The sequence below is a fragment of the Pecten maximus genome, chromosome 12 (assembly GCF_902652985.1).
Source record: "Pecten maximus chromosome 12, xPecMax1.1, whole genome shotgun sequence".
Classification (NCBI taxonomy): Eukaryota; Metazoa; Mollusca; class Bivalvia; order Pectinida; family Pectinidae; genus Pecten; species Pecten maximus.
In genome coordinates this window covers 12,272,498-12,296,050 of record NC_047026.1, presented here as the reverse complement: position 1 = coordinate 12,296,050, position 23,553 = coordinate 12,272,498, and the positions used below count along the sequence as shown (strand labels likewise).

Below are 23,553 nucleotides of genomic sequence, written 5' to 3'. Positions count from 1 at the left end.
TTTTCTTTATGATTGTTGTATTTTTATTTCATTTTATTGATATTTTGTTCTTATGCAGATATTCCAGGTATATATATATATCCGTATATCATCTAAAATCGGTTAATGGTGCAATCACATGTTCAGGTATTGTTAATAATTGGTAATCGAAGGAATCGGTGATTTCCACTTGTAATATAAGCATGATTGTGAAGCATGTATATAAATAGGCCTTTGCATTTAAAAAAAAAACTATTTTTTCCATTAGACACATTTTACAGGAATTATAGATTTCTGGTGATTTCTTTTAAAAAAAACCCAGAAACGATGCATTTTGTAGAACTAGTGTACTTTTATAGCACGAAATCAATACGAACAGATCTGCTGAAGGTCACCTTTAAATGGTTCCACCTACATACCAAAAATATCGATGTGCACAAAACATTGGGTCTGCGTCATTTGGTCACAAGTTACCTCCCTTAGAGGAACTCGTGACATGTAAAATCACATGATCAATAACCTTTCAAGATGGCGAAAAGCAAGGTGGATATGAGCTCTCTGAACGGACCTTTAGATGAGCTTGCAGCACGAAATACACACAAACTTGCTATTACAAGGGATTACATTTCACAACCAAGGCTAAGTATGTCTAAATTTTATTCTAGATTGTTCATATGCACGTCATTCATTTTATATTGCACGTTTACAAGTTTCGCTTTTACAGTCGGTCAGCTTGTGACCGGCTGTGTGATATAATATTTAGACGATAAGCTACGTGCTGGGGTAGTTTGTACCTGGTAGCATCGGAATTCACGGTACTGACCTCTATTGAAGGTTCCTACCTTGACATGTCGGAGATACATACATAGATAAATTATGTCACTCGTGTTTGGTAGAAAAAAAGAAAGACCATGAACACCCGGTAACTTTTGACGTTTTTCAGTTTCAATATATCTTTTCCTTTTTTTTTTAACACGGAGAAAACATATTGACATTATCTAATAAAAGACCTTATTCTTGATCTTATAATCAATTAATATTTCAATATCCTTTGAAGAATAAATATGATTTCATTGCAAATTTCTATAAATTAGTAATTATATATATAATTAGCCGAAGTTTCCCTATGACTGTACAGGGAAATGTCAAGGCTAGAGAATCTGTAAGTAAATATAATCCTACATGTTTTGGTCTCTAAAAGTTTTCAGGTGTTAACCAGGCAAATTTTGATACCATGACCTTCCATAGGTATAAACATGACTAAGACAACTTTAGCTATAAGGCGTCTTCACTGTATGTGCTCCCCACAACTCCCAAAATAGATAGTTGGTTCTGTCCAAAATATATGTCTGTTTGGTCAAATGGCCTGGGTCATTCGATCCGGTCATTCAGACCAATAAATCCCCACCATATACTGCTGAGATGTTGAAAGCAGATCTCTGCAAATGCTGTGTATATGTTTTTTTTATCTGATATGGTTTTTTTTTGTCTCATGAGCTTTTGGTGCAGTATAAATATTTGTTTTAACTTACCAGCATTATTTATTACCAAATATATTACAGCACTATATACTGTTTTGCATATTTTAAATTGATACACAACTGTATTTTGATTTTACCATTTAAAAGAAGATATTGTATAACATACTTTTGTGATTTGCTCAAGCTGTTTCACATCTTCTTGTCGGTTGTAAAAACCTTTGGCTTGTGTTTACTTTTATATACATATATATATAACGTAAAATAAAAATGACTTGACCGGATATGGATGGTAAAGAGTGTCAAAAGCTGAAATGAAATGGAAATCTGTATATATTCTCTACACCTGCTAACATTTAAACTAGAATCTGACTTAATGTTATGATGGACTCTAGTAGTTTTCCTGTTGCAAGCAGAACTTGGCAAATTGTTTTGGTTTGCATTCCGCTCTGATATGAAAATTTTCAGATAAAAGTCGAATAATTTTAGGCTTTTTTCCCATGTTTTGCTGTAATGTAATTTTAATGTTTCATCATAGAAAATACACTACAAATTAGGATTTCAGACTGTTTTACATTCAGTTGCCCTTATATGGTTTAGGTGTCCCGACATTTATCACTAGCCCTCCATCTCTGGGTTGCGAGCTCGAAACCTACGGTATGTGGGGCACAGTTGCCAGGTTCTGACCATAGGCCGGTGGTTTTTCTCCAAGTACTCTGGCTTTCGAATTCCTCCAGCTTCAAAACCTGGCACATCCTTAAATGAACCTGGCTGTTAATAGGATGTTAAACAAAACAAACCAAGCCAAAATCAGGACTTACTAAGTCTATAGAAAAGACTTACTATGTATACATATATGCATGTCAAATTGATCAGTCACGTACATGACAGTCACTCCTTGCATTCATATCATTACACAAATGATTCTCAGATAGTTTGGAAATATGTAGCTTCTATGCAATATTGAAATGTGGTTGGCTGACAGACCATCTATAAATAGGTAATTATATAAGGCAAAGAGATTTGTGACAAGATATATACCGGTAAACATAATTTGCCTATCTATGCATAGTCAATATTTCAGTACCTGCAGGCATTTGTCAAACAAACATTTAGACATTAGGAACTGCCAATGCAGTCTGGTCTTGGGGGAAAAATTTAGAAATACTTCCTTATCAAGCACTCAATATAAAATTGTTAAAAAAATATGTATTTCAATTATTTTATCTTATATTTAAAATAAGTAATATTAGATGTGAAAACATTGATGTCAGCCTTAAAATAAAGTGCATGTGTGGTTTGTTAACAGACCCATGGCCAGATAGCAAAAGAGACTAATTTCAACCAAAACATATTTTTTTAATTTACATCTATACCAGATACAGTATAAACATGACAACTGTACCGTTAGGACTTGCAATTGACCCTAGAGAAAATAAAATTTTCCCACAGAATTAATTGCTACTGACGTGGTGGAGTGACATCTATTTTGACCCTTCTGCAGATTTTGGATTTGACTAGGTTTTAGAATAACTGATGATTAACAAATGTTAACTACAATGTAAACTTACATCCAAGTTTGCAATTACTATTTAAAGTAAAAGTGTTTAGAACCAATATGTATACTAATACTATGAAATGAAATCAGTGTTTTTCCTACCTACCATGCAATTTGTGTGACCTTCAACTACTTGAGGCTATATATACTAGTTACCTATGTATATCGTTACACGTGGATACTTAAATTTCCTGCTGAATACAAATTTTAAGACAAAGATTAAAAAAGTGAAAGTGACTGATTACTAGCGATTACCTAAAAGTGTTTTTTTCAAATTCTTATTACATGGATGTTTTGTGTCAAAAAATGAGATTAATTAGTAAGATTTAAAATAGTACATGATATAATTTGTATGGTTATGATGTAACACCGATGCTCATTATATGTGATTTATTAAACTTAACAACAGGTAAATATAAACTTGACATGTAATAATATGTAGCAGCACATATATACACATGTACATTAGAAGTTCAAATAAATGAATCTTCTGATATTTGGCTTCCAATTAAGACATTTTTCCTCTGCTCTGGCTGCCGGCTTAAATTGTTACAATGTAATATAACAGATCGTTGACAATTTTTGTCTGTTTCTGTGGAAACACTACACAGTCTGGTTTGGAATATATATATATATATATGTTAAAGTTGAAAATTGCATTTATAATGGAATGGAGACATGCATGGCTGGAATAAGGATTTATATTAGTTTATGGGGAAGAACTAGGCATTTTCTTCATCTATATTCAAAAAAGTTACGTCATAGCTAATATCACATCATAGTATAGAACAATTCATGGCATTGTGATTTGGCATACATATTCAATATACTGGGGTCATGCAAATGCATTTTTGTTGATTGAGAATTGTTATGAATTAATGAATGTGTAATTTACAATTATTAATAATTATGTATACACATTGATGATTCAATTACATGTATAACTGGATTGAGTGTTTAAAAGATATGTGTAATAATTTAACCAAACTCCGAAAGAAGCATTATAACTTTCATTTTATCATTATAATCTGCTGCAGTCTCTAAGGGATATTATAGAAATTTATTTAAGGTTTCTTTTAATATTAAATTCATACTACCAGGGGTAGTACTTTGTCCATTTCTTTTTCCTGTTAACGGCACCAAGAATTTGTGTATAATGCGGAAGGACTTAAAAATACATATGTGTGACCAACAGTGTCTTTTACATGTTCATCGACTATGGAAAAAGTTATGTCATAGCTAGTATGATGTCACAGTATAGTATAATTCATGACATCGTGATTTGGCATACATTTACAACAATTGGGACAATGACTAGTTATGATATTTTAATAGATCAAAAGAGTAAAAAAAGTTTTATCTTTTAAATCTTCAGCATAAGTATACATTTTCTAAATCATGTATTTGTGAACACAACAGTGAGTGTTGAAAATTGTAATGTTTTGTTATATAATCCTTGTTGTATGTATTTTTATGCCCCTGCCATTTGTTGGTAGGGAGGGGCATATAGTGTTAATGGTGTCCATCTGTCCTGTTCTAAATCACTGTATATTGTGACACACACACATACCCCCTCCCCCCAACAGATTTGGTTCATATTTACATCATATTATCATTACAGATGTACATTAAATTCTGCACTTAGTCTAGATCTGGTAGTCATTAGGCAAGGTTAAGGGTCAAAGGTGACTTAAAGAGTCAAAGTTCACCTTTCACCCTTCAAGCCTTGGGGTACCCCCGGTTCATGGACTCATGGCAAAACAAATTAGAAGTAATCTTCTTATGATGAGTACAGTTATATGATGACCTTGAAATAGACTGACTCTCTCAATAGTATATAGATGATTATAACCTTATAATTAACGCTCTTTTCAAATTCAATGGACACTGTTTGAATACTCATGTTGTAATAGTCTATATTTAAGCATTCTCTTTGACTCTTATTTAAGAATAAAACACACAATGGCTTACATGTTGAAAGATGTACATGTACATATTAAACAACGAATGAAAGAAATTCAGTATTGTCCCATCGCAATAACAAGGAATTTTGCTTCGCTGTCGTAAAGTCCTACTATTGATTTTGGGCGATCTCTTGCTTCTATAGGACACCCTAGCCCACAGACAGCTGATGAAAAATGCTCTGTTGTGATTTAATCAATATAGCACTCGGAATACTTCAATGGAATGCTTGTCTCGGAAATAGAAATGGCATTTTCGGAAATGGGTCTTGAGGCTATTGGGCATGTTATTTACACAGTTTATAGGGCTCTTGGTAATTAATTCTGCCAATCGACATAATATGTCAACAAGATTTCGTGCATGGTGTTATCTTTATAAGGGTCTATTTTGAATTAAGGATATATGTGTGTATTAATATATTATCTCCAAGAAAAGAGAATTTTGATTTGAATTTGAAAATATAGCTAGCTAGCATACCACTACAAGTAAAACCAGACAGAAAACACTGTAAGATACGTATACTGGGACTTGATTTTCACAATATTCTTAATGCAGCTCGAAAAGGACCATAACTTATGCAATTGTTATTGTTCAGCTGTCAAGGATTTTTAAAAAAGTTTTAACGGAACGGCTTTACAATGGCTGTATACAGTAGGAAAGGTGAAATCTCCATAAAAGAGTAAACTTTTTATTGAACACCCCTCGTGTCAATACCTGATAAAGATATAGAATTTGGCTATAGTAGATATCGGTGTGTATACACAACTGCACTGTAAGGATTTTAACTGATAAAACACTTGACTTTGTATCCTGTTGTCAGTGATATTACCATCAGGATATGACGATGCATGATGTGTATTTCTTAGTGTTAAAACTAAGGACTTTCCTCCTTACTATGTTATTTAAAAACATTATTCCTCAATACTATAATGCATATCTTACAAAAATTCATATACAGAACATATGTATCTAAGTTCGTGAAGCGTAATGAAGTTGATGTTAGAGAGGAGACTCGACCATCAGAGTTTGTGTAACTTTTTGTCCAATGATGAAATATTTCCTGTTATTCATCATCAATGGATATTGATCTGATTATAATATTGAAAACTACTCCATGAAATTGACAATGTCTCTTTCTTTCGTAATCAGATATTTGAGAACTGGAGGGTGAAACTTGCAGTACAATATATATATACCTGTATGTATGTGGGACATATATATCAAAATTTTGGAAAATCATATTTAGCACACGTATATGCCGACTTTTCCTAAATGTTGCAAAATGATAGATTTTGTCTGTCTAAATAAATCATCTGAGAAAATGAAAGTCACTATCGAACAGGTAAAATATTTGAATGACATTGCACAGGATTATGCTTTCTCCATTTAAAAAAAAAAAAAAAAAAATAAGAAAAAAAGATATGCCAGGAAATTAAAGGTTTAAACAGAAAATAATATATTTATACTTGAAAATTATTTTAAGTAATATAGAATACACTACAGTTGTACCTTTATAATATATTTGCATCCTAAATTTCAATTTCCGACTTTCAACAAATTTTATTCCAAATTCGTTAAAAGTCATCAGGCATAGCCTATATATAAGCCTTCTTCATATGATATTGGTATTGATAATATGATATCATGATTGGTACGTTACTGTCGTGTAAATCGTTTTAACATGAATTTAAGCTATGAATATATATGTATCAATCTCCTTGTCCCATCAATTCAAAAATAAATATTGAACTGCTAGTCAGAATTTCAAGAAATGATATACAAACAGAATATATATATTGATAAGAAGCAGAAAGTAACCTTAACTTGGCCTGGAGCTCAGCCGTTCCAGGAAGTGTTGGAGCCCTGTTAGGTGTAAATGGATCTGCCTGTACGTTATATATAACATGCCGGAGGGTATATATGTGTTACTGAGTCATTGAAACATTCATATTAGACCATAAAATCTCGCTGAAGGGATGGCCCCAAAACATTTCTTTGGTGTTAAAACATTACGCTGTGAAATTTTCTTTTTGTCAGTTTAAATTCAAAACTTTCTACTCCATACATCCTTCTTTGCAGATTTTATGACACTATTTTGTATCGAATACAAAGGACATCACAGTTTTATTGGAGGATTTTAAATGTTCCCTTTTATACAAATTTGTTAACTTGCTAGGACATCAGTACTGTACAAGCTGTAACTGAACTGCATTGCAGTCTACATATGGGTTCTTAATAGAAGTTTGATCTTTGAAGAGGGATACATGTACTAGTTAGTATGTAAGATGAAAAATTCATGAATTATTTATTCCACGATTTCAAGCCTTTTAGACAGACAGCATTAACTTTTGTATTTATATTCTCGATCCTGATCAAAATAAAACAAAAATGGCAGCCTAGTGTTTCAACATAATATATTTTTCTTTTATACACAATAATCATTTCATAAATGGTAACAAAATATATCAAATACAGGAACAGGAGTACCAGGATATTTTACACAACGTATATATAGCTCTGATCAAAGTTAAATATGATTTATTCAAATTGTACGTGTACAGTGCATAATATTTACATTTCACTTGAAATGAAAAGTTTTATAAAGATCCCTGATTAGATTACAAATAACATTACCAATAACTGTTACCACACCATGCAGCTTTATGTAAATCGTTTGAATAATATATTAAAAAAAATTAAAGTGTTAAGGCTGCTATCATTACATGTATGTATACTGGTAGTTTTAGAAAGATGACCAAATTGTGGAAAAGAAAATATTTGTAATTGAGTGATATTTTTCGTGTGATGGTATTTTTGATGAAATTTCAACTTTTTAACTTGCCAGAATGAAGACAAGGGGAACTATTGCTATATATCCTTGGCATGGGGGCATTGACATCTGTAGACAGCTAGGTTTAAGTTTTTATAAAACAATATTTTGTCAATACTAATGAGGGTACAGCCTACATATCTGACATGTGTGTTCCTTGTGACAAGATAGTTTCATTGATACTACATTTATGGACCTGCTGACCTTGACCTTTGCCATACTTTAGATTTAAAAAAAAATCAATTCAGGATTTCAACCCACTTGATGAGCTATGTCGTCTTCTGACAACTATTGTATCTGGTCAATTTTGCCCAGGTTCCAGCAGACTGGTACTTTTACTGTTAATAAACTCCAGCGTTTGTGTTGAAGCTGTCCCTGAGCCTCTTTGAAGCATTGAAAATAAAGAAAGACTTTAGAAGATTTAAAGTAAGGGGGCACCATTTTATCTGAAAATGACGTACCCCATTTATAAAATACCCAGCATAAAACTTGAACTATAATATGCAAAGCAGTGTTTCTGATGTGGGACAGCTGGTGTATACAGTAACATATGTATCCTTCATATGATTTAGATAAATTTCCTATCATCCATTTTATTTTTCAGCCTACAAAACAGTATCTGGTGTCAACGGGCCCCTGGTTATATTGGATGATGTAAAGGTAGGTTGAAATTTGTAGTGACATCAGTTTGTAAAGCAGGAAACTCTCTCTAGGATATATATATATTATATACCGTATTTTACAGGATAGAAGCCATGCTCGGGGCAAATTCCTTAAAGTGTGTTGGATTATTTGGACTTTTCAAGTGAAGAAAAGTGTATAATTGTATGTGTATTTCGTTGATCCATTATATTATGAAAAACAAAAATACAGTGGACCCGCGATAATCCGGACGCCGATAGTCCGGAAAACTCACAGTCCGGACGGAAATGCACGGGAACGGATTTCCGTAACGTTATTTGTACTCACCAGTCCGGAAATTCGGATTCCGATTCCGGAAGCCCATTTTGGGAACGGAACGTACTTTTCATTAGTAAATTTCCCTCAATAATCCGGACGATTTTTTCACCACGAGGAGAAAAAAAATGTCGGGGCAAGTCACCCGTGTCGACAGCAGTACAGGCTATCGCTTGACACTGTGTGTAGTCATAGCGACCGCTGCCAGGTCATAGCCCCGGGTGTTTACCTGTGTTACAATGTGTAGCTTTTGTTTTTATAACGGTCCATTGCTTTTTCTCTACGACCTAAATGTTACAGAATTTATGCACAAACATACAGTACGTGATACGATAATAAATCAATCTCAAATACATGTAATAAATTGATGATCGGTAATTAACATCATTAACACTTGTATTGGGTAAACACGGATATCAGGCTTGTAACACCGTTACGTGAAACGACGACTCATTGAAAGATGCATGTTATTATTTACGTACACATTTACGTATTAAGCAGTGATCACAAGAACTGGGTTGATTACACACAAATTAGTCAATAGTCGTCTGATACTTAACTAAGCGTCACATTGTTAAGTGAATACGGGTTTAATAATTATCGGACATCTTGGGTAGTTCTCGCTGGTGTTGCGTACTTTTAAATAGATAGCTTGGGGTTTCTGGTACGTAAAAATCATTAAAAAAAAAAACATGGACTGACGGTAAGTTGTAAAATCCGGGTATTTTATTTAAGGTATTTAACGTTTGTAATTTCTACTTGTTTGTGAATCTCCGGGACGTGACACATGTGTGTTGTTTGTAGGTCACATATGCCCGCTATAAATAAAACAACTTTCACTTTACATGTTCTTTAAAAAACATAGTTTATTTTTTACTTTATACAAAACAAAACAAGAATCATATCAGAAACATAAGTATATTTATTGTTTAAAAGTCTGACAATTAGACGTGTTTATGAAACGTCCTGGATTGTATATAATCAAGGGAGATAACTCTTACACGACAATTTTTTTGACCTGGTACACGAAATTCGGCAGTCCGGAAAACTCGTAATCCGGACGGTTTGGACTGGGAACGAAGGTGTTCGGATTATCGAGGGTCCACTGTACATGTATGTATCAAAATTTACCACAAAAAATTCCTAATTTAATACTATTTTATAGAAAAAAACACATTATGCATGCCACATGTGTAGATTTGTCAGCATGTATTTTCTTCTGTGTTTAGTTTCCAAAATTCGCTGAAATTGTCCAGTTGACACTTGCTGATGGAACACAAAGGAGCGGTCAAGTGCTGGAGGTCAGCGGCTCAAAGGCTGTTGTCCAGGTAATATTTTGTCCTGTTCCAAAATGCCAGGGTTTCATTTCAAACTTTTTCCAGCCCTTCATTGTCTGTAGTAGTAATATGTTTGATATCAGCAGGATATATCTATGACTATATATGGTCATACTGACAGAATCCAGAAGTTTAAAATAATTTTCGTTTTCTTTTCTAATTAAATTTTTTGTTTACTCCATTGTGTAAAAATTACACTTATCCCCATGCTTAGTCATCTTTTAGAAATTTTAATGGGGGATATTGTTCACTTTCAAATTGTCAAGCCAAAGAAAATTCAATTTATAAACATCCTTGAGATGGACTGATACCTTAAAACTACTTGAGTGAAGCAGTTTCTTTTTGACTTTTTAAAATGTTGAACAATGAAAAAGTACTCATAAGTTTAAGTTATACATATTTATACTAATTATTTTATTGTTTATAATTATTATATCATTTATTTATATTAATTATCAATTTTCTGTATGGACAAGCAGTTCTGTACATTTATATGTGCATGGATGATAACTGTGATATAATACACAAACTTTAACTGATAATGTATCTCGGGTAACTTACTGACCGATCAATCTGACCTCGCCCGTGTATATATCTCATTTTGTGCCTCGAGCTCTGTGAGACTTCTAAAGTGGAAAGCAAGTAAAGACAAGGACAGTCTATACAGGAGGCAGTAATACATTAAAATATCTGTCAGAGAAGATCTTATAATGGTGCCTCACCCTAATCTTAACCAGTTAATTTCACAATTGCTTTGGACATATACATTAAGCTGACAATACTTCATATTGAAGACCCCTCCCTATTCACTCTGTTCACAATTGATAAAAGCATGATTCAGCTTAATGAATGACAAGCAAATTCAATAATAACTTAAAATGTAGGATAAAGAAAACAAAATGACAAATGTATAAAAAGTGAAATATAAGTCTGCTACAAAAAAATGTCTTTTTAAAGTCATTCACATTAAATTCAAGTTCACCAGACTTCACCAGTAAACACAGATTTAGGTATGGGGAGGCCGTTATCTGTCGATGACGACTCAAAATGTTTGTTATCTTCACAAAATTGTTGATATACCCAGCAACAGAACCCTGTGACCTGCTCCTATCACTGTTAGGCTAAATTTAAAGTCGGGTACTTAGGAATTTTCCTGATACAGTAATGTAGGTTTTGCAGTAAATACCTGTGTTTTCAGTAACGCAATGTTAACCCTATACAGTTATATAGCTGGCCTAAATTTTGGTGTCTTCCTGCATTTTTTATTTATGAAGGTCAGAATATTGAAATCATCTTTGTATGTAGCATTTATATGTAGAAGAGCTGCATATTGTTTATTATCTGTGACATGACTGGCTCATTTAAATATAAATAAACAACAAAAACTGCAAATAGCTAATATTTTTTGAGAAACTCTTTTGTGCCATTTCACAGAGAGAGACAATGAACAAATTGAAATTACAGTGAAATAAATGATACAAGATTAAAGTGTTTTTGTGGCATTCTTTTAAGAAATTAATGCCTAAATTAATAAGTTCTGAAGTTAAAAAATATGTTCCCTAACTCACAATGCTGTATTGATTATTTGAATATGATTTTATTACTTTATAAATTACATAAAATTAATCTGTCTTCCGTTTCAAGTTTGGTTATATCTGTAATTAAAATCAAAACATGTATACATCTAGCATTGTACATTTATTTATCAGTATGCAATATGTTATTTATTTGTATTAAAAAAAAACAAAACACACAAGATCAAAACTAAAATGAGATATTTGTGTCATGAAGTACAATTTCCCCCTAATCCACCTACTAATTAACGTTCTTATGTGGGGATTAATTTCTCAAATGCAAATTTAATTAATACTTGTAGCCTATGTATCCAAAACAATGTTTAAAAAAAAAAACAGAATATGTTCATTTAACACTAAATGGCAGAATTGATTTTGATGAAATTTGGTTTTGAGCATCATTGAGTTAAGGTTATCTAATGTTGTAGAACAAGAGAGTGTGGCTGCCTTGGGGCCAGAGAGACAGGGGCCTAATAGTGGAAATATAAAAACAAAAACAAAAACAAACAAAAACAAACAAAAAAGAATGAAAGGATTTAGTTCACATTTGGTTTTAACTATAGCAACAAAAAGCAAAAAATAATTGTAATATATAACTTAAATGAAAGTATTTTGCCATTATTACTGAAACATCCAGATGAGCAATGCAGGCCCTCTGGGCCTCTTGTTAATAGACTTCATAACTCATATTTGACCCATAAGTATATATCCTGTAATAATATAAGCAAAGGTCAGAAGGTGGGGTTGCTGCAGAACATTGAATATCAAGCATTGTCATCTATACTGTACTGTAGTAGATATTTATGGGCTTCTTACCAGGCAGAGGTTACCCAGGTAAATTACTGAGTACAGTATGGGATTATGTAGAGAGTGTATATAAAAACTCACTATTTTTTTGCAGGTGTTTGAGGGGACACATGGCATTGATGCAAAGCACACCACCTGTGAATTTACAGGAGACATTCTCAGAATGGCGGTGTCGGAGGACATGTTGGGTAGGTAACTATGGATGTCATTTTCCTCCCAGATTTTAAAAGTACACTTAAAGTTTTCTCCAAAGTACCATAGTTTGTATTAATTTTCATGATGATGTTGTTTTTTTATCACACAACAAGCCCGTTCTACCATGTAATATTGCCTTGTCATAAATAATGCTATTGTGATGTCACAACCAATTTATGATTTCATATGCAACATAGCACGATTATCTGTGACGAGAAACACATTACCACAGTGTCCAAGTCTTATGTAGATATTTATTTGAGGGTTTTCTCATACATTCTCATCAATAGGACTTATAATATGGCTTTAACAGAATTCAAGAGGTCAATATCATTATTATGTTCTCATTGTACTTGGTATGTAAATGGATAAAGTGAGACTGGAAAAGAACAATAGAAATCTATTAATTTTTATTAAATTAATCTTCAAACATACATGTAGTAATTTACAAATACATCAAGAACTAATTGATTAATATCTGCACATTTTTTTACTGGGAGTACAATTTGAGGTATGGCGGAAATGTCTTTTTTCGTACTTTCCAATAGAAGAAGTTGGGTACATTTATAGACCGCCTGACTCCGATTTGATTGAGTGATGTTGTGTTTTCAGGCCGAGTATTCAACGGATCTGGTAGACCCATCGATAAGGGACCCCCCGTAGTGGCAGAAGATTTCCTTGATATCCAAGGTAATGTTACAAGGACAGGGTAATATTACGGAGAGAAAGATTGAAACAACAAATTCTCATTACGATGACTAGATAATAATATTATTGAAAGAAAGACTGAAGCAACGGATTCTCATTACGAGGACCGGATAATAATATTATTGAGAGAACGACTGAAGCAACAGGGGGGAAAAACCAGATTCTCATTACTAGGACTGGATTATTGAGAGAAAAACTGAAAACTCTTTGTACCCCAACATATATTGATTTGATTGTTTAACTAGTGAAAAAATCACTTCTATAGAATGAATAATTTTCAATATTTTACTGGTAAAGATGTAATAAAGTTATATATTCTGTTTGGGTTAACCAGGCCAGCCTATCAACCCCTGGGCTCGTATATATCCCGAAGAGATGATTCAGACTGGTATATCCGCCATTGATGGTATGAACAGTATCGCTCGTGGACAGAAAATTCCCATCTTCTCAGCTGCTGGTCTACCACATAATGAAGTTAGTATCGATTTAAAAAAAAAAAAATTCAAAAGGACCTTTATGATCTTTAATCATACAGATGACATCTACAATGATTATCAACAACAGATCAATGTTTGAGAACAGTAAACAAAATGACTTAACATATTAAAAACAAGGGAGATAAGTTTAAGATAACACACCATCAATTTTATGTGTTACTTCAAACTTTAATCTTGTTTAAAGAAAAAAAAAAAAATTCTATACTGAACTTCAAGAGCATGTAAAGTACATGTGTGTATTCATTAAGGATAATAAAAGTACGTAAATTTAAACATTTGTTTTCTTTTAGACCATTAAAGAACACAAAGTACCTACTAATGCTTCATAACTTACCAGTAAATCAGCACAAATATGTTGGTTAAAGAGTCTGAAATACACTGTGTTTGTGGACACATAACATTGATAATATTGACTGCATATTTTGATAGACATTTGAGAATTTATTAATATCTTCGATGAATACATCTTTCATGATTGTATGTCTCCATGGTTTGATGACATCACTAAGTTTGACTGTTGCTTGGTTACAGATTGCTGCCCAGATTTGTCGTCAAGGCGGTCTAGTCAAGCTGCCGGGCAAGAGTGTATTGGACGATCACGATGACAACTTCGCTATTGTGTTTGCCGCCATGGGTGTAAGTTCTATATTTGAGGATAAATTGTGTATTGATTTCAATTTGATACTGACTATTGTTTTCATATCATAAGGGAAAAATATTTTCAGTACAACAAAATGAAGTACAGGTCTACCTGTGTGTGAAACCAATAAAAACGAGTTTGAAGAACCAAAATATAATTTGCACATGAAATCCTCATCAAGAAAATAACATTTCAACTTTTAAAAACAAATACAGTCTTTATCTTGTAAAAAAAACCCATTCCTTGGCAATCCCTGGGCTTACAGGGCTGGGGTGGCCGAGTGGTTAAGGTGTCCCGACACTTTATCACTAGCCCTCTACCTCTGGGTTGTGAGTTCGAAACCCTCGTGGGGCAGTTGCCTGGTACAGAACCGTAGGCCAGTTGTTTTTCTCTGGGTACTCCTGGCTTTCCTCCACCTCCAAAACCAGACACATCCTTAAATGACCCTGGCTGTTAATAGGACATTAAACAAAATAAACCAATCCCAGGGCTTACAGGATAAAGTGATCGGTTGTGCTAACTAAGTTTGTCTAAAGATTCCATGTGTGGTATTTATTAGAGAGAATTTCTGAAAGTCTTGCCGCAAAGAGGTTCAGAATTCTGTATCTTATAATTAATCTTTAGTTTTCTGTTACTGGTAATATGTAGTTGTTTTTCCTTTACAGGTGAACATGGAGGCTGCCCGTTTCTTTAAACAGGACTTTGAAGAGAACGGATCCATGGAGAATGTGTGTCTGTTCCTCAACTTGGCTAACGATCCCACGTAAGTTTTTGTAATTCGGGCATGTTATATTGGAGGGAGGAAAACATGTTTTTTTTTAAAGTTATTTTTTTATCTTCCAATTAAATTCTTCTTTTTGATGAATTCAATTCGAATTTTAAAAAGAAAGAGCAAACATGATCTTTTTCCGAGAGGACATAAAATGGCTTTCATGCTTAAGGAATTACATTAGTTTTATTTGGTCGTTTCAGGATAGAGCGTATTATCACACCACGTATAGCTCTCACAGCCGCAGAGTTCATGGCATACCAGTGTGAGAAACACGTCCTTGTAATCCTGACTGACATGAGTTCCTATGCCGACGCTCTCAGAGAAGTAAGTACAGTCGTGGGACCTTGGAAACCTGTAAAACTCTGGAGACTATAGGTTTCCTCTCCATCCATTCTGTACATAATTATGTACAAACTATGTACATACCTAATGCCGAAGTTTTAAATGGCTTCATTCCTTGAAGGATTTTGATCGAACTTCACACAATGATAAAGGACCATAATATCTCAGACAGGTTCAAATTTCAGGGGTTGGGGTCAAGGTCACTGTTGCTATTTTTATTGGAGACTACTTATACGATAGAGATATCGGAGAAAAAAAAGAATTTTTGTAGGAAGACATTTTATATTCTTGCTTTGTGACTTTAATTTAATACAAACTTTTCACAGTATGCTATTATTAATGGACATTGTCTATTCTTTATTTACTGAATTTATTTAATTTTAATCATATTAATGTTAAAAATAGTACAATTTAATGTTTGTATAATTCTGCATTGTTTATTTCACTCGTAACAACCACTTTCACTCCATTTTACAATTTGTAGGTGTCAGCGGCCAGAGAGGAAGTACCGGGTCGTCGTGGTTTCCCAGGTTACATGTACACCGATTTAGCCACCATCTACGAACGTGCCGGACGAGTAGAAGGCAGGAACGGCTCCATCACACAAATCCCCATCCTTACCATGCCAAACGATGGTAGGTTCATCATTATGATGTAGACAGAGTTCATTATTTAAGTCTTCATACGACCTCTAGGTAATGTGAGGATGCAAACTTGTTACAACTAAATCATAATGAAACACATTAAACCTCCAACAATTTGTACATGTGTGTCACAAGAAAGCATAAAATGTCACCCATTGTAGAGAAAAACTTTACAGGTTTGATGGCCCGTAGACAGTAGATTTGGTCTGTGAGCAAGTGGATATTGGTCACTTCTTGTCCACTTTAAATATTAAAAAAAAAAAAAAATGAGAAACTCAAACTGGAGGGTAGTAATATGGTGAAGTATTTAACTTTTTTAATCAGATATGACAATCAGTAATGACAATCATTAAATTATTCTTTCATTATATATATATCATTGCCTATTCTTGATCATAATTACTCTTTGATATTCTAACAGAAGCTGGTTGGTAAGATATAAGAATTTACCCAAATGAAAACATAAAATCCTAAAACTCATCTCTTGTTTGGGTAGCCTCTACACAAAAGAATATTCCATGTTGGGGAGAGTTTTATGACTATTCTCTTGTATACAAAGCCTTAACAAAATATACCCATAAAATATTTTAAACATTTTATATGGTGATTTGTTTTCTGTATTTAGACATCACTCATCCCATTCCTGATTTGACTGGTTACATTACGGAGGGACAAATTTATGTGGATCGACAGCTTCATAATCGACAGGTAAACATTTACATAGGTACTTACTCATTGGAGGTACCCGGGCATCACATCGGTTAAATACATGTATCAGAATTGATCAGACAAAATCTAAAAGTATTTCTGTGCAGTGTGCAGTAGTGCAATGGGCATTTTTTTAGCTGTACTGTATTTTGATACACTAAAAAGGGGCCCTCTGTCCAAATAATATTGACAAAGTTTTTTAATCAGATTTGATGATCAGAAATGAAACCATTAAATTATTCTTTCATTGTATCTCTTCAAAATAAAACAATGCTGAAGACAGGGGCAACACAATCATTTATGGAAAAAAAAAAAAAAAAATGCAAATTAAATTCTATTTTTCCAATTTGGATTGAGTCTTTTAAAAACATGAAGATTCATGAATGATACTAATTACATTCTTATGCAATATAAAGTTAAAAATATAATAGATTTTCTTTCAAAACTTCAATGTGTACAAAATAACACGAGACTCCCTCTCATTGTAGATCTTCCCACCTATCAACGTGCTGCCATCATTGTCGAGATTGATGAAGTCTGCTATCGGTGAAGGAATGACAAGAGAAGACCACTCTGATGTATCCAATCAGCTGGTAGGTGGTGCTGTGCTTCTGACAAATCAAATTTATTTTGATTTCATTCCTTCAAAATTACTTTGAATGAAAATCTTTGTCATTTAAAAAAAAAAAAAAAAACTTTGTTGAGCAGAAAACAAAACTCAATACGTCTGACTCCTATTGTCAACGAGTGTTGAACTGTTTCTTTGGGTCCTGCAAGAAGTAATTCTCAGGATCTTATGAAGGTTCAACTTGTTAGACAAATCAACTTTCAATACTGAACTTGACTCTCAACACCTTTCTTATTTGTGTTTAATGAAAGAAAAACGAAATTGAACATTTGACATCCACAATCTAACATAAAAAGTACGGGAGGTGGGAGATCCAACGTCCATATAAACAGTTGGGTATGGTTCTGTGTTACCCAGCCGATGGATTCCACAAGGAATACAAGAGTCTGGCCGTAAAGTTGAGTAGTAAAAGAGTAAAGATGACCATAACAACGTCGTGCTGGGTGGATCAGCTTTACTAAGTAGTTGACTAGTTTCGCCGAATTTTATACATTTTTCAATTCTACGGTACCCACTCAGTATAGAATAATATGGGATATCTATTACATCATCAGGCTAACCTCATTGTGTGATTTGTTACAGTATGCCTGCTACGCCATCGGTAAAGACGTCCAGGCCATGAAGGCTGTCGTAGGAGAGGAAGCCCTCACACCCGACGATTTACTCTACCTAGAATTCCTTACGAAGTTTGAGAAGAATTTCATCGCTCAAGGTAGGCATCTTCTCATGTTAAGTTACCTGTTGTGTTAATATCAGTTTAATGTGAATTTTTTATGTAATGCTTATTGTTATCATAGAGTAAAATCTTGATTTAACACCTATCATATATTTACTATGAAATGTGCATATTATGCCCATCATTTACATGCCCTACCAATGGGGGTCAGGTGAGTCGTGACGATGTAGTAGTGCACTCCCCTTTCACCTAGGGGACTAAGATTTGATTCTGAAAGACCCCTTACTGCAACCATCCGGGCCAACAAGAGTGATTTAAGTTGTTATAACGAGCTTTACACTTGTTTTTAAAAGGAAGTTGATAGTTTTATATACAGTAATAACTTGATTCAACACTTGGGGTCAAACCTTTACCTCCTTCCATTGGCTCTGCAAACATATTGTCTAGATTTTCTTCAGTTGTTATTTCCCTTGAATGTCCCCATTGATATACTCCACATTAACTCGTCGTTATTGACGTCATGAAGTAGTCTTTGACTACTGTTGACATGTCTACTGAATTTACTGGTACTGACTTCTGGGCACTTCCAGCCCTATAGCACTCTGGATCAAATTTCCCTGGGTGATATCTCCATGCCCGATTTAGGCCTGATTTAAAAGTGTCCAGTGTAGGGGAGATATACTGCCAAACCGCTTCAAGTTATCAACATTTCACCTGTATAATACATTGCTTAACCCCTTAATAATGCCACATTTCATTCATTTGATACATTATATCAATAAGTATTTTAATTGTGTGCCGCTGATATTTGAAGTTAACAAACTCTAATGGCTTATTCGTGATTCTTACATTCAAATTTCTGTTTTAATGCTTATTTTTTGTGTGTGATATTTGCAGGCCACTACGAGAATAGAACAATTTTTGAGACATTAGATATTGGATGGCAGCTGCTGCGAATTTTCCCCAAGGAGATGTTGAAACGAATTCCAATGAGCCAACTGGCCAAGTATTACCCACGTGATGCCCATAAGCAGCAACAACAAAAAGCGGCCGCTTCAGCGGCAGCGGATCAGCATAGCACGCAACTATAGAAGCGTAACCATAGGCGATATCACCCATTGTTACTAGACGTCTCTCCGCAGTCTCTCATCAGCTGCTAACATTCCACGTTTACCCCCTTAGTTCTGGTAATGTGTTCTTGAATGTGATGCAAACCTTGCAAAAAAAAAATTCTATTACTTTAAACAGACTCCCCTCAGAAGATGGTGATTGTGTGGTATTTCTAGACAATTATACAGACCTTGAGAATTACAGATGTGGAGTTTATAAACTTATATAGGTGATGTTAGGAAGCTTAATTCCTCGTAAGAAAACCTTCTTGATTAGAAAATAATGTCTTTTTGCATTTAGAAGATTTATGAATAGATAGATGTGATGTACCCTCTGTACTACACATATATTGTTGTATATTGGTGTCAAACTGTCAGTTCATTGTATTCTCACTTAACAGGGAAAATGGCATTAAAGTTTGTTGTCTTTGGAGGTTGTAAAAAAATAATTGGTCATCGAAATCTACAATCTATCTAATAAACATTGTTTTGTACAATTAATTATTACAAATGTAATTTCTATTATCCATTTAGTATATAAAACATTGTACAATGATGTTCCAATGTCCCGCCTAAATTCATGCTGTAGCTACATTGTCTGTTTGCTGTAGGGATCGCTCCATACCAAGATCATCATAAAAAATGTATTTTACTTAAGCAATTAAAAAACAGAAGGAATTTTTGTTTTTAGATATTGATTTTTTTTTACATTTTTTGACAATCATAGGCTTTCCAGAGGGAAAATAAGCCATACTGTGGATGTTCTGGACAATTTTCTTTTAATGTTAACTTGGAGAGGGACCAATCTCGAGCTGTTGGCTAGGGAAAAGTTTCAGGACATTATAGATTGGGTTTTCAGGCTTTGGATACTAAAAACTGAAATGACTATTTTAACATTTCAGCTTGTCACTAGATTTTAAAGGTATTCCTTTTTCAATATTAAATTTAACAATTAAATATTTCTTGTGTAAAATACCAGTCCAAAAACATTTTTTCCATGCTGAGCATTGAACACAATCCCAAGTTGCAGGTATTTTTTTTGTTTTGTTTTTTTGTGCTTGAAAACTTGTTTGGCTCTTTTAAAATATTACACTTTTGGGGAGAGGGGATTAATGTTCGTGCTGGTCTTGAAATTATTTGCCAAAGCTGGCAAAAAGAAATATTAGTATCACTATAAATCTATCCCAATTTATAAAACGATCAAATTATTGAAAGAATGCTGCCAAGAACACATACAAGGGGAGATAACTCTAAAGCAAGGGGGTTAATCAAAGGGGCTGGTCAGTAGCGTGATGAAATAATCATGATTATATATAATTCATAGTATCTTAAAAAATGAGAAACAAATTATTGTACTTGTGTTTAGCAGCAAGCATCTCACATGTATCTACTGAACCCTACTTGTATGATATTACAAAGATATAATATATAGTTGTAAGATAAACATTTCCATACATTGTGCTTAACTTTGAAAGTGAAGATGGTATATGCTGATTTTTTTGATTTGAGAATTATTTTTCTCAAAATAACATCAATTGCCCTGGAATTTTGAATTTTGAATGGATTTAAATAGTCATCTGTCTTTCGATGGTTAATGTAGATATCTTAGTTTAAATATCTATCTATATATATATATGCAGTAAACAATTAAAGGAGCTATGTTGATATAGGTTGATATTGGTAAGTTAGTACAAAAGTTAAAAAATGTATGTTTTTGTGATGTTAAAAGTTAGAATTGTACATTGTGGGTGAGATGTGTTGTAAATTTTATGAATGTTTATGTGTATTGTGATTATAATTCAAATAGCAATCACTTAGAAAAAGGGTATACTATAATATATATTATATAACTTCCTGTGAAATAAACAAAATGTTTTCCAGAAACAAAATTAATGTCTTTCTACAAATGGAATGTCACCGACTTTGCTTACCCCTTTAATACTTTACTGGTAATATCAGCAGTAAATTTGAATGTTGTTGGCTCAAAATTGTAATGGAATCCCTCAGTAATGGATTCAGATTCATTTTGAAAAGATGATAGCTTTACAGATTTGTTAAAATGTAACTCTTTACAGAAAATAAAATATGCATCAGTTGATTAGGTGACACCTCAAGATTTTACTTTAATTTATGAAGTACTGTATATGGAAATTATGTTTTGTTTATTTCACTAGAATGTGCCTGACACTCTACATCTAGTACTTACTGTATGGTAGAATACGGTCGCTCATCAAGGGTTGCATGTGATTTCAAATATCTAGCCTCCACCTCCTGGGTAAATATCAATGAATTTCGCCCTGATACAGTTGCTAAAAACCTTTCAAATTTTTTGAAATATCAATAAATATCAAAATACATTTAAAAGATCTAGTCCCAGATTTTAGTTAATGGTAGATCCATATAAATTCCATAACAAAAATATGATTTTGGATAAATTAGTCTGAAATTATTGTCACTACAATTTCATATTAAAGTGGTAAACATTTCAACTTTTAAGAAAAAAAATTAAAATTCAGCGGACGGGTAGAAGTTTTATTCTGTTTGTAGTGAGAGATAAAGAAAATCGTTGAACGTTTACAACAAGAGAATGAGGGGTTGCAGATAGTTCGAAGCTAACCGATCATTCAACATTAGATTGTATACATGTATATATAGATATATACATTGTCGTGTCAATTTCACATTTAATATACACTGTATCAAGTATTATTGTTCATTTACATTGTCTTGTTATGAAGTTTGTTTTGAAATGTGATCTGGGTTCGAACCTGCTGGGTATTTAATGAAAGGATCAAGAATTTTATAAATTCGATAGTCATTAATATTTATGTTTTATAATTTGTTTCAGTTTGAGTACTGGAAATTGTGCTGAAAATCAAATGATTTACAATCATTTGTATTCACATTTTCAAATTGGAGTGTGAATTTCTAATCTGGATGTGATTAAAATATTATATCAATATTATTTGTTGTTTTGTTTGTTTGGACCGTTCATTATAGGATCTGTAAAATTTCAATATACCGAGGTAGTGACAGTTATCTTGATTGAGAGATTTGTGAAATTAAGGGCTTTTTGGACTTTTTGTAAAATTACTGCCTCAATTTAAGCTAAAAATGTCACTTTGATCATATACTATACATTATATGTACTTAGGGATATTATAACGATGAAATACTAGGAGATGCTATTCGGCATGTCTGGAATAAAGACTGTCAAATTTGTTTAAATTAATGACCTTCACCCACTTTTAAGATCACAAAGATCAAATGTACATATTTTATTTTATAAATGACTTCTTCTTCATAGCCAAAAACCACATTGTCATAATAAACAGGAGAAATCATGATGGAATAAAATGGCTATCAAGTTTGTTCAATGAATGACCTTGACCCACTCTCAAGGTCAGGAATTGGATGTTTTAAAATGTTTAAAAAGCTTTTCTCAATAAGGAAGAGGCCTAGAATCAGATACATATGGTGTTCAACATGCGACTGAAAAAGACTGCCTGCAGACGACCCAGTCTGCCATAGATGGTGTTACGTCCGTTCCAGGGAGCTGCCTTGAGAACATACTGAATGGTCAGGGTACCAGATTCTCCTGAAGAGGACACCAGTACCGATGGCCTAGTCTATAGATATAATGTAAACTTGACAAATATTTATCAAATCACTTTTTTTGGCTGAGATACCGTCCAAATGGAAACAAGGGCACATAACTCCAATCCATTTAAAAGAAGGAAAACCGGAACGATGTTAACAAATGATCGACCAATATCTTTACTCAGTGTTGTAGGAAAGGTCTTTGAACGTTGCATTTTTAAATACTTACATAATTTCTTCTGTGATGATAATCTCATATCCAGTTGTCAATAAGGTTTCACACCTAGTAGTTCAGCTGTAAACTAACCTCTTGGCATATCTAAGGACGTTGGTAAAGTATGTACTAATATATTCAAGCGAAGAAATCAGAGTAGTTTTCTCTGATACAACTAGGCCTATGGTCAAGTTTTGGTCTGGGAAATGATCAAGGCTGATGTAGCTTAGGGTTTGATCATAGGCCCGCTTTTATTTCTAGTTTATATCGATGATATTGAGTAATTCTCTGGAGACGGTCACTGGCTGTAAATTATATTATTGATAAAACCTCTAAAA

General features: G+C 33.4%; 1 protein-coding gene across 1 annotated transcript; it reads left to right on the top strand.

Moving 5' to 3' along the window:
- The first annotated feature begins 492 nt into the window (after positions 1–492).
- Positions 493–22,363, top strand: LOC117339947 (V-type proton ATPase subunit B). Its single transcript, XM_033901669.1, has 14 exons — positions 493–622; positions 8,412–8,467; positions 9,994–10,092; positions 12,577–12,670; positions 13,290–13,367; positions 13,720–13,859; positions 14,414–14,518; positions 15,188–15,285; positions 15,495–15,618; positions 16,121–16,271; positions 16,906–16,988; positions 17,477–17,581; positions 18,199–18,328; positions 19,190–22,363. Exons 1-14 carry the CDS (start codon positions 508–510, stop codon positions 19,381–19,383), a joined length of 1,572 nt encoding a protein of 523 aa, XP_033757560.1. The 5' UTR covers positions 493–507; the 3' UTR covers positions 19,384–22,363.
- The last annotated feature ends 1,190 nt before the right edge of the window (positions 22,364–23,553 follow it).